Source organism: Podarcis raffonei, chromosome 9, assembly GCF_027172205.1.
Source record: "Podarcis raffonei isolate rPodRaf1 chromosome 9, rPodRaf1.pri, whole genome shotgun sequence".
Taxonomy (NCBI): Eukaryota; Metazoa; Chordata; class Lepidosauria; order Squamata; family Lacertidae; genus Podarcis; species Podarcis raffonei.
The window spans coordinates 22,022,444-22,034,611 of NC_070610.1; the positions used below are offsets into that span (position 1 = coordinate 22,022,444).

Consider the following 12,168-nt stretch of genomic DNA (forward strand, 5'->3'; position numbering starts at 1 on the left):
GTTTTTAAAAGGAGGTGGCCATTATTTGGAAAACCAAACAAAAACAAAGGTAGCCCTAAAGCCACCTCAAGCTCATAGAACTAACTGTCTTGAAAACCTGTTTAGGCTTATTCTCAATTTTTTTCCAGTACAGTACACACATTTATATTACTGTGCAAAACATGGATTGATGAAAAATGAGCACACAGTATTGCTACTGAAAACAAGCTGAATGCATAAATTGTTCAGTTGTTTTTGAGTTGCTGCTATGCCGTATTTCTTTTTCATGAAGCGCATCAAAGGTTATTGCACTAAATTCAAACTGAAGGCTATTTAGGGAGCGAAGGGAATTCTATTTCATATTTCCATTATTCAGTGCTCCATGAATTTCAGTATTCTATAATACTTCAGATCTGGCCTCAAAATTCTGCAGATCACAAGTTTGCATTTGGCAGAACTGTGGCTAAACATTAGTGATTCGCCAAAGTTCCAAAGGATAATATAGAAGAGGAAATTTAAATGTGGATTTAAAACAGGAGTAGGTTTCATAATATTCTCCAGGGATCCCCCAACTAGATCATGTTCCCCCACAGTGCATTTTTACTTCATTTCCTTCTCCCACTTTTTAAAACTACTCATTTGACAGTAACGGTGTAACCATACGATGAAAGCAGAGGGCCTGCTCATCTGTGAAGACAAGAATTAATTATCAAGAAGGCAGCAAGTTCCAGCAAGTTCCAGAAAACTGAAAGATGTGCAAACATTTCCAATCAATAAAATAGGTCATGCACACTGCTAATCATGGGAAGACATTACTATTTCCTTGGCTGTCATGGGGGGGGGGGGAGAGAGAGAGAATGACCAGCAGTTTACCCAAGTGCTGCACAGACCTTGTGAGGTACTATTTTAGCTGTAAAAGCGACAATTGAGGATGGTACCAAAAATCAGTAGACAAAATCTACCTTCCTCTATTTTGTGGATTTGTTTCAACTCTGTTTGTGTTACCCCAACTGGGGAGCTACTGACGAGGGGGAAATGGCTCCTGTTTCTACAGCAACCAGACCATCACTCCCTTGCATAAGCACCCCTGTCAAAGTAATACACTAGGAAGGACCACCACTGGCATCCAAAACGAAATATATCCTGTGCAAGAGAGCCATCTGATGGGTTGCCTTGTTTCCCAACCCTTCTTCCCATGCCAATGGTTTTGCATTTTGTAAAAGGGTGTTCCGAAAATACACACATCTCATTATGGTTCAGACTTAGTTCATCGCTGCTGCTGCTGCTGCTTCAGATCCCTGCCATAAAATAGCTGTATGTCTGTGCAACAACTACAAAAGGTTACTGCGTCTGAAATGTACTTATACAGTGGTACCTCTAGTGACAGACACTTCGGGTTGCGCGTTTTCAGGTTATGGACTGCAGGAAACCTGGAAGTACCAGAAAGGGTTTTGCAAATCGCGCTTTGCGCATGCACAGAAGTGCCAAATCGCATCACCCACATGCGCAGATGTGGCACTGCAGGTTACGAATGCTGCGGGTTGCGGACATGCCTCCATCACACATTATGTCTGCAACCCGAGCTTCCACTGTAACAGGATGTTTTGTAAAAATATCATAGTACTATTCAACTTTCCACTTACATGCATTCCACACCCTCTATGCCTGTAATCCCAAACCCCACATGTCTTCTCTTCCTCTGGAGAGCCAGCGTGGTGTAGTGGTTAAGAGCGGTAGTCACGTAATCTGGGGAACCGGGTTTGCGTCTCCGCTCCTCCACATGCAGCTGCTGGGTGACCTTGGGCTAGTCACACTTCTCTGAAGTCTCTCAGCCCCACTCACCTCACAGAGTGTTTGTTGTGGGGGAGGAAGGGAAAGGAGAATGTTAGCCGCTTTGAGACTCCTGAAGGGGAGTGAAGGCGGGATATCAAATCCAAACTCCTCTTCTTCTTCTTTCTCAGTCCTCCCACATCCCTGGGAACACAACACCCCCTCATCTCCTGCAAGCAGCCTAGCTCTTTGGAGTTCCCTGTGTAATCATGGACAAGAAATAGCCGATGTCAGACCAGGCTGAGGAGTACTGATCTGATGAGGAATGGTGGGAGCCTCCCCCTCTCCCTGCTCCTGAGCAGGATCCTAAAGCTGCCCAGGAGCAGTGGGATAGTATAGATTTGGAACAGTGGTTCACAGAGGGACATAGGTCAGAAGACAAAAGTTGGGAAGAACTGGGTGGTGAACAGCTAGGAGAAGAAGAACTGGGAGAGAGAGAGAGAAGAGAGAGAGAGAGTTAACAGACTCTCTCCCAGTGGAAAGTATTCAGCATATCAGTCCAAGGTCACGTAGAGCAGATAAGGTGGCTACACAAAAAGCACGGTGGTTGTGAGATCAGGTTGCAAGACAGAAGTGACTAGGGGGGAAGTGGGTGGAATCCTTAATTGGGAACACCTTTATTCTGAGAATGGGTGCTTTGTTCTTTTGCTGTGATCATTAGACTGGCCTCAACCAGAGCCAGGGCCTTTTTGGCCATGGCCCCGGCCTGGTGGAACATTCTCTCACAAGAAACCAGGGCCCTGTGAAATTTGACATCCTTCCGCAGGGCCTGCAAGACAGAGCTGTTCCGTCAGGCCTTTGGTCAGGGTTCAGTCTGACTCATTTTCTCTTTGTATAAGAACAAGCACAAAGGAGCCCGCTCACAGGTCCTTAAAATATCAGTGGAAACAGTTGGTCCTGGCGAGTATTACGGTAACCGCTTTCAATTTTAGCCTGAGGATTGTCATTTGTCCAGTTCTAACTTTAACTTTAATTTATTTGAATTAATTTTGGGATGCATTTTAATCGATTGATTGCTTGTTTTTATGCACATTGTATTATTTATATGATGTTAGCTGCTCTGAGCCCGGCTCTGGCCGGGGAGGGAGGGGTACAAATAAAATTTTATTTATTTTTATTATTGACTCTTTAAATGGTAAGGAACTCTTTTTGCTTTGTCCTGATTATCTATAACCAAAGTTGGGGGAGCCGAATCCCCGGAGCCTGACAGCTAGCTCTCCCCAAATCCTGTCAAGAAGAAGTAAACCATGTGAAACTAGCAAGCAGGAAGTCCTCTGGATAGAACTGAAGACATTCTAGCATTATTTACCTCTTATGGTTCCACAGATAAGTGGCTAGGAGCCATTATTCTTGAGTAGCAAGACAGCATTTATTTATAAATTTACCTTGTACACCGCTTTACATTTCAAGAAACCTCAAAGTGGTTTATATCTGCATTATAGGAGAGCAAGACATGATGCAAGAAGATACAGATTTTGACTCCAGTGATGGAGAGGCTTTTTTTAAAGTTTTCTCCACCTCACTGTGGAGGGAGGTTATAGCCCTGTGTGTCTCCAAAAGAGCAAGATACCCCTGTATTAACCAATGATCTTTGTGGGGTTTGCAGGATGGGGAAAAAAAATCTTTCCATGCATGAAAGTCAAAGATTGTTGTTTGTTATTTTCCATGGTAACGAAACCTAGGTACGAACATGTGGAGGAATAATATTTGCCTTGTAAAAGTTGCCAGGTTTAGAATTACTATTTAAAAGATTTGTATTTAAACCAAAATGCAGTTATTGCAACAAACTTACCACCTCTTTCTTGTGGCCGGATATTAAGTTCAGAGGCACAGATCGATCTAATCCAACGTAGGCCTTAAAGAATTTTACCAGTTTGCAACCCATGAGTTGTGCAAAAAGTATTAACGTAATAGGCAAGAAGAACTCTGAATGGCCCAATAAATTCATGGACAATTAATGTTGTATTTTACAGATCTGACGAGTGTATTTTCAAGAGAACAGGCAAACCCATGTTCTCTGGGGGTAAAGTTGTTATACATTCTTAAAACGCTATTTCAAGGAAGTTGCATTTATGTTTGAACGTTTTTCCAGCCATGTTTTAATTAAAAGCCCATGTTTAGGAAACAATGAGCCCACCTCAATCTTTCTCTCAGTATAAGGTTAAAGGATTAAAGACAAAGGTGATGACATCAATAGTTGCCACAACAACAGAGGCATCACTAATATAGTATTGTGACCTCATTGCTTTTTCAAGTAGAAGGTCCAGCAATTGTTCCATTTCAAAACCAGTGTGCATGTCAGCATAAAAATGCATAACACACCTTTGAACGGAACACTTCAAGCAATTATTATTCTTAAGAAAATTATTCCTTAAAGTTTTCCATCTTGATACTCACTGATATTATCTCCCACTCCTGACAGACTTCAAATGCAAATATTCCCACGGAAAAAACTGAACCAGTTTGAAGTCTGTGTTTCATCGACAATTTAAATGATGACATCACATTAAAGCCAAGTTCAAACAAAGAACAGATGAGAAGTTAAACCTGTTTCTTGACTACTGAATATAGTAACTCACATGACTATACAAAATAGACAAATCCCCCCCCCCCACATGTAGAGAAGTGGGTGGCTGAGAGCAGGGTTCCCGCTTCTCCCTATTATGTCAGGGTTCTTTGGTTTGCTATGAAGGGTTTTCTGTGTGTTTGGAGGAACATTCAGACCACCTGTAGGCTGAAGTGATAGTGTAGCACTTGCTTCAGGGGTTGAAAATCCAAAATGCACCTCCCATAGTGGTAGCAATAGTTGATCCTTGTTGCCCTTCAAAATCCTCTATTCAAGGAAGGCTGCATCACCCTGGCTCAGGAAAAGCTGAAACCACGCCGAAAAGAAATAGGGCTATGTCCATGTTCTTTGGGATTTAATAAAGAGAGCTACCAGCTCCTGCTTCTGAAAAAGTTCCAGTCACTTAGCATAAATGAGGTGACATAGTGTCCTTGGATGTATGAAATGAGTCGATAATAAGTGCAAAAGATTTCCTCTTGTCTAAGCCGCGAGGCTATCACCCAAGTAATAAAAACCAAGTGGTTGAATCAGATGATTGTCATCAATTAGATGCATATAATTCTACATAAACTTGCATTTAGATTAAAAAAACAGGTATGAAACAAGAATAATGTTTTGGGCTACATTCAATGCTACAGTCTGCTAGAGCAAAGCTACTCATATATGCTGCACAGGAGAGGAATTTCACAAAACAAGGACGCTGGGATTTTTTGTGTGCAAGAGAATTATGGATTACTTTGACTATGTAAGGGCATAATATAAAACTCATCAGTAAAGTGAAATATTTGGAAGATCAGACAAGTGTAAACAGGGTGTAAAGAGGGTGTGTGTGTGTGTGTGTGTGTGTGTGTGTGTGTGTGTAAACTCTTGCTTCTGGTAAGGAGGATCTATTAAGCAAGACCTGGACACAAACAGGACCATTCCTTTGGTTTCTTACAATTTGCCATCTATTTTCCCCTGCCCCACCCCATCTGTTGATGCTCTCAATGAACAAATATCTGAAAAACGAACTGGGAAGGGAACACAGCTACAACACTATGAATTAACTCTATGAATAAGCAGACTTTTCAAATTTGGTATGAGTGTTGCTCATTAGAATTGCCTGTCCTATCACCCACACATCCCAAAATCTAAAGAATTTAAAAAGCAAAGTGACAGATGAGATACTGTCAAATTCCATCAACTTTTGCCTGGAAAAGTTAACCAGCCAAACCTGATGCATGTTAACCATTCAGAGACTAGTGACAAGTGTAATGAATTACCGTATTTTTTGCACCATAACACTCACTTTTTTCCTCCTAGAAAGTAAGGGGAAATGTCTGTGCGTGTTATGGAGCGAATGCCTGCGGGTGGCGGGGGGATCTGCTGCAGTCGTGAGCAGAGGATCCATGGTTCCCCTTCCTTCCCTCCTCCGTGGTTACAAAGCATGGATCCACATGGATCCTCAGGATTTTTGCACTGGGCTACTCCATACTCACTGTCAGATCACATGTCTGTGGCCACAGCATGAACCACAAAAATCATATATCCACTATTTCGTTTCGAATATTTTTTTTCTTGTTTTCCTCCTCTAAAAACTACGTGCGTGTTATGGTCTGGTGCGTGTTATAGAGCGAAAAATACGGTAATGCTTAGAAGTAACTGTGCTACGTGAGGATAGACAGTTCACTGAGAGGTCACTGGCATCTGGCCAAGCATTTAATGCGTTCAGAACTGCAGTGCTATATATCTTATTTTTTAAACTTGCCAACTGCATATGCTTCTAAAATACTGCTTGAAGCAATCCATAAGATATGCATTTAAGAGAAATATTATTGGTGAGAAATTCTATTAAAACCCAGGTTGCCAATAAAAGAACACAAAATGCCCAGAACAAGGAAAATGGCCCATCATTTACCATAGGGTGAGTACTACTCATTTTCACCTTTGTAAACAACATTTCTGAATCTAGCCTCACAATGAAATTAATGGGTCCTCCTGACCAACAAAGCATGGAGGATTAAAAATAAAATAAAAATCCTATTAACTTTGCAAAATACAAGATGAAAATGGTTCTGCATTCTTGAAGACCTTCCCATGACTATAAGGTGGCACTCGCACCTTCGCATGGGAGATTCCATGAGAGGAATGATCTTTAAATTAAACTCATGGAAAGGTCACCACCCAGCCTATACAATGCTGCTGATCTATTCTGCCAAGTAGTTTACATGTCTGTCGTAAGTCACACCCTAAGGACAACTCTGAGAGACAAGGCAATTTTCATTTCGGAACTGAAGCTCAGAGAGCTAGCCTTGAGAACATTGCTATTCCCGGAGCTACATGGATCCATCACTAAAATGTGGATTTCAGTCATCGGGGTTGGAAAAACAACATTGGGAAACATCCATGCTTGAAAGGCATTGGAATGACTATACGTATGAATGAGGATGCTGCCCAAAGCTTCCTGTGCCTGTTTTGCCGTGTGTGTGTGTGTGTGTTGGTCGGTATTCATGTGTGTGAGAAATAATAATAATAATAATAATAATAATAATAATAATAATAATAATATTATAGTGGTACCTCGGGTTAAGTACTTAATTCGTTCTGGAGGTCTATTCTTAACCTGAAATTGTTCTTAACCTGAAGCACCACTTTAGCTAATGGGGCCTCCCGCTACCGCCGCGCCACCGGAGCACAATTTCTGTTCTTATCCTGAAGCAAAGTTCTTAACCCGAGGTACTATTTCTGGGTTAGCAGAGTCTGTAACCTGAAGCATCTGTAACCTGAAGCATATGTAACCCGAGCTATAATAATAATAATAATAATAATAATAATAATAATAATAATAGAGATCCAAAACTGATCTAGAGCAGAGGGAGATGCTGTAATTATATCCCCCCATATAAAAATACATCTTTCAGCTGGGTGCATTTTGAAACGAACATATCTGTAAATGTATTGTATATGTAGATGAACAGGATTGAAAGGAAGAGGAAAAGCAGGACACCGCCAATGTAAAGGAGGCTGCAGTGGGCAAAGAGGAAGGAAAAGAAGAAGCATTGGGAGAAACATGGGCAAAGGGAAATGAAGGCTGTAAGGACAATTCTTCATATTTAGTTTAGCTGAGATGTGTTAATGGTTGGCTTCCTTTGAAAAAGTTACGCAGTTTTGGCCTTTAAAGATGTTTGTTAATTTTATTTCACACAACTAAGTGTCTAGCCTAGCCAGATAAAGTGAATAATTAAGGATAATTAACTTTCAAAATAGCTGGTGCACTTAGTATGCTCTTCCAGTTCAGACAAGACTTGACTGCTTTTATATTGCTTTTTTTAAGAGATGGGTTTTTCTTTGCATATATCAGTTGGAAAAGTAAACAACATTGCATCGTCCATTCTTATTTCTTCTAATGCTGAACTTAAAAAAAATCCAATTTCTTTTTTATCAGAGTAGGAATGAGTAACTTTAGCATTCCAAAATTCTGAAAGCTGGGATATTTGTTTAGAATTAAAACCTTCAACTTTACTGGCTTATGACTGTGGACATAACAACTTTCAACTTTTCAGGGTTAGTTAGACAAACCAACTAAAAGGTAAATTTAGAAATTTAAAAATAAAAAATAAAAAAGGTAAATTTGGATGAAGTGCTGTCAATACAGAGAAAAAGAAACTTGCAAATAGCATTGCAGTCTGTGACCATTTCCTCTCAGCGTACTTAACATTTACAAGAATTAGATGTCAGATTCTGTATCGTCTGAGCAGATTTAACTGGTAAGAGCGGTGCAGAGCTAATTTATGCTTTAAAAACAAAGGCATTCAAATTACAACTTATATACACAGCATGCCACTTAATTGCAGTGCGCAGTTATGCGTTTAATCATTTGATACTATACCATGAAAGATCTCAAAGTATGCGTTGTTGTTTAACAACGCATTTAACACATTTAACACATTGCAGACTTGTTTGCCCTGTTTGCCTTGTATTTTGAAATATTCCATGCTCTCAGCAGATAATAGCCCTTACAGTAAATGGGCAGTTGCCTGACTTCTGCTAATCTGTATATGGGGCTATTCGGCTACTCCTTCATCGTGTTTTCACACACCATCCAATACACACAGTGTGAAACAGGAGTGATGCCTTTTCCTTGCTTCTCTCTTATTCTGATATGGAACATAGGAATGAACACCCATCATCTGAAGACAGCCTCTTCCCTACTATCCAGGGCTAGGCAATACACCAACATCTATTTATGGTAGAACATCCCAATTTGAGTACACCTATGAGGAGGGAGGAGTGGAGAATCAATACTCAAATATTCCCTGAATGCATTATTGTGTTATTATAGTACTATTATTGTGGCAGGTAGGCAGTATGCTTGAAACCCTTTAAATTCCTGGATCTAGCAAGTGCTGAAATCTAAGTAAGGGTTCAAATTGTTGAAACAGCCAGACAAGTTTCCTGGTAATGGCCCTCTAAGTATGGGCCATTAAGGTAACAAAGGAAGTGGCTCTGTACCAGATAACAAATGGATGGGCCCTCTTCTCTCAACCTGACAAACAAAAGCCAGAGTTGGGAGTTTTTAGTTATGTGAGCTGGAAGCAGGTTAGAAGGCTAGAGAGACAGAGAGAGATTCCTCATTTCTGTTGGAATCAAAGGCTGTGGCTATGGGAGAAGCATGGCCGTTTTTGGGTACTGATGCTGAGAACCCCTCCATCGTAAGCTCAGGTTGCATATACATATCTCTCATTCCAAAGGAAACACGAACCCTGAATAAGCACCTGGAACCCCAGAAATATCGCCCCGCTTGGAAATTGGGGTGGTGTGCAACAATAAAAGCCTAAAAACATCCAAGTTCCTTCATATTTAGATATTTTTTCAGCACAAATCAAATGAAATGTAGAAAAGATGTAAAACGCAAGCAATACTAAATAATTAAATGTGCATTCAAAACTCTGAATTAACTTTACCTCAGACTCCAAGTGCTGGATCACAATAGCCAACGCTTCAAATTTCTGATGACTGATGCCCAAGCATTTCTTCAATCGCTGGATAAGTCCACTTTGGTTCTCACACTTTTTTTTGTATTGTGTCAGCTCGTGTTGTTTTGTTTCTGGCGAATGCACTTCGATAGATGAACTGCGGGTTTGTATGAATGAGTTCTTGGGACTCTTCTGCTTGCCCCTGTCAACTGCAGAACACAGAAACAAGAAGCAACAACTTTGAATGTTGTAAACGTCAGGAGTACAAGTAAATTAGGCGTATGAAGTAATTCTTTGTCAAACTTGTGCTTTTGGGCATTACTTTGATAGTTGCGGGAAGCAAAGTACTTCAAAATAAGGAAGACTCCTTATATGCAGTTTGCCAAGTTGTCAGCAAGTGTTCTATTGCTATATTTTTAAATAAATACTGAAGCTTATCCATTAGCCTGATCTAGCAGCATCTTTTCCCACACATTTCTATTTTAAAAAGCTTACCATAATATTGCAGTGCCTTTCTAGCATATACTCACAATGCTGCAATCTCAAATGCAACAGCTTGCTCAATTTCATTTTCAAAGCAGTTTTAATGGCATATTTAACATAAAATTTGCACCACAGGCACTTCCATGTACAAATTTCCATTGCAAATTACAGCTTTACCATTTCTGCTTTCCAACATAGACACTTCCAACTAGGTTTAGCAATCTTTTCCCTCTTAATTGTGGAGTTTCTCAGCTTTATAATGAAAAACACAAACCCTGAAGTTAAGGGACCTCTCGAGTCCATTAAAAGGATTATCATTCAAACATGAGAAATATATAAAAAGATAGTGGGAAGATAAAACCAGATGTACACTGTGCCCCTTCCTACAATTCCAGCATTGCTAAGCATTATTGGGATTTTCACTACTGTGCTCTGCTCATTGACAATCAATTCTAACAAGCCACATTAAACATTTGGGTGCTCTCAGTACCACAGCTGATTAATTGGCAATCATGTATTGCTCAGTTTTGACGAAGATTCATTTCCAACATGGCTTTATCAAGCAACATTCCCCAGATGTAGTAGTGCAACTTCTCTCATGTTTCTGGCAGGTGCCCTTACAAAAAAACTGTGTTTTTTAGCATAATGTATACTGTACTAATAAATATACAACTGTTTCACATTTGTAGGAATATTCCTTCAATTTTTATACTCTTGCCACCGTTACATACCCACAGCCCTAGAGGCTCTATACAGGGGTCAGCAAACTTTTTCAGCAGGGGGCCGGTCTAGTGTCCATCAAACTTTGAGGGGGGCCAGACTATTTTTTGGGGTGTGTGTGGAATGAACGAATTCCTATGCCCCACAAATAACCCAGAGATGCATTTTAAATAAAAGGACACATTCTACTCATGTAAAAACACGATGATGCCCAGACAGTTTGCAGGCCGGATTTAGTAGGCGATTGGGCTGGATCCGGCCCCCAGGCCTTAGTTTGCCTACCCATGCTCTATGACAACATTCAAAACAAGAACTCTCTTTCCAAAGTTACTTGATGCACTGGCTTCCCTTAATCTGTTTGTTTGAATAGATAATTTGAAACTTTTTAAACGGGGGTTGTATCCAAAGTTGTCCTGTTAGCACAATGACTTCTGCCTACACAATGCGCTCTTCCTCTTCTCCTTCAATAAAAGAATCTGCTCTAGAGGTTCTTCAACTCTCTGGAACAGATTTGAGGGGCACATGAGGAGGAGAAGTCTTGTTGCACGGCAAAAGTCCTTGTGCTAATGGGGCGACTTTGTTGGATAATATCCTTAGTGACAAAAAGGAGATGGTCGGACCTGGAAGGAGGGAAGGTGGGTGAGTAGCAGACTATTGTGATGGTTGTGATAAGCAATACTGTCTATCTTAAGAAATACATAGAAAGGGTTTTAAGGCTTTGAACACTCTAGACCTAGTGAAGTACTGTTACAGTACATGCTCAGAGTAAGAAGCACACAGATTTCAAGCCATAATAAGCCCACCACAACATTCTCCTGCCCCTGAAGTCCGTTGCCACACGGTGCCCATCTAGGTTCAAAAACAAGGGAAGAGGAAATCTTCAGGTCGAACAAGATGCAAAGTGAGGGAATTGGCTCTTCCGACCATTATGTTGCCTTCTCTGGCTGGATTAAAAGTAGTCAAATCTGTTCTTTATTGCTCAAGATTAGACAGCATTAACCTGGCTGATACCCAATAAGCCCATCACTACAAATGAACATCTCTCTTGGGTAAGTAGCTCATGGCAGGTACCTTTGAGCTACTTGTAAGATCTGAGCAGCTCATTCTTAAGAGGAAGACATTATTTTGGGTTTTCAGCTCATTTCAACTGTATAAACTACATTTGGACTGATCTGGGAACATTTTACTACTGAACTAATTTACATGCACAGAAAAAAAACACAACCATTGTTCAGTCTAGCTTCATAAATTGGTATCTTATTAAATGTGACAAATGGATACAAATCACCAAGTGGCTAGTTAAGAGCTGAATTCGTTAAAAGTTTGCATTATTTTGTGTTCCAGAGATGACTCAGTTTTAATTCTAGAACTTTTGTGTACCTGTGTGTCAGAAAGCCCCTGACTCCCTCCCAAAAAATTCACCCAACCAATGTGGAACCTTATAAATTAAGCCCATTTACTATGGAATGACCTTCTGGAAAAACAGCTTAGCTAGCTAAGTGCACAGACTGAGAAGGCCACTGATATAAACACTGCCCAGGACTAGGTTTACTGTAAAATTAATTTGGTAAGAATACCTTTACAATACCTAGTCATTTCCTCTTCCTCTTCCACAATTTATTAGTTACGTATGTT

At 40.3% G+C, this 12,168-nt stretch overlaps 1 protein-coding gene across 5 annotated transcripts in view; it reads right to left on the reverse strand.

The window, feature by feature from the left end:
- Positions 1 to 12,168, reverse strand: part of MTUS1 (microtubule associated scaffold protein 1) — a 103,266-nt gene that overhangs the window by 16,372 nt on the left and 74,726 nt on the right. For all 5 annotated transcript variants that reach the window (XM_053404466.1, XM_053404465.1, XM_053404467.1 and 2 more), the window contains one exon: positions 9,319 to 9,539. In XM_053404466.1, the coding sequence (XP_053260441.1) occupies positions 9,319 to 9,539 (221 nt within the window). The remainder of the gene's footprint in view (positions 1 to 9,318; positions 9,540 to 12,168) is intronic.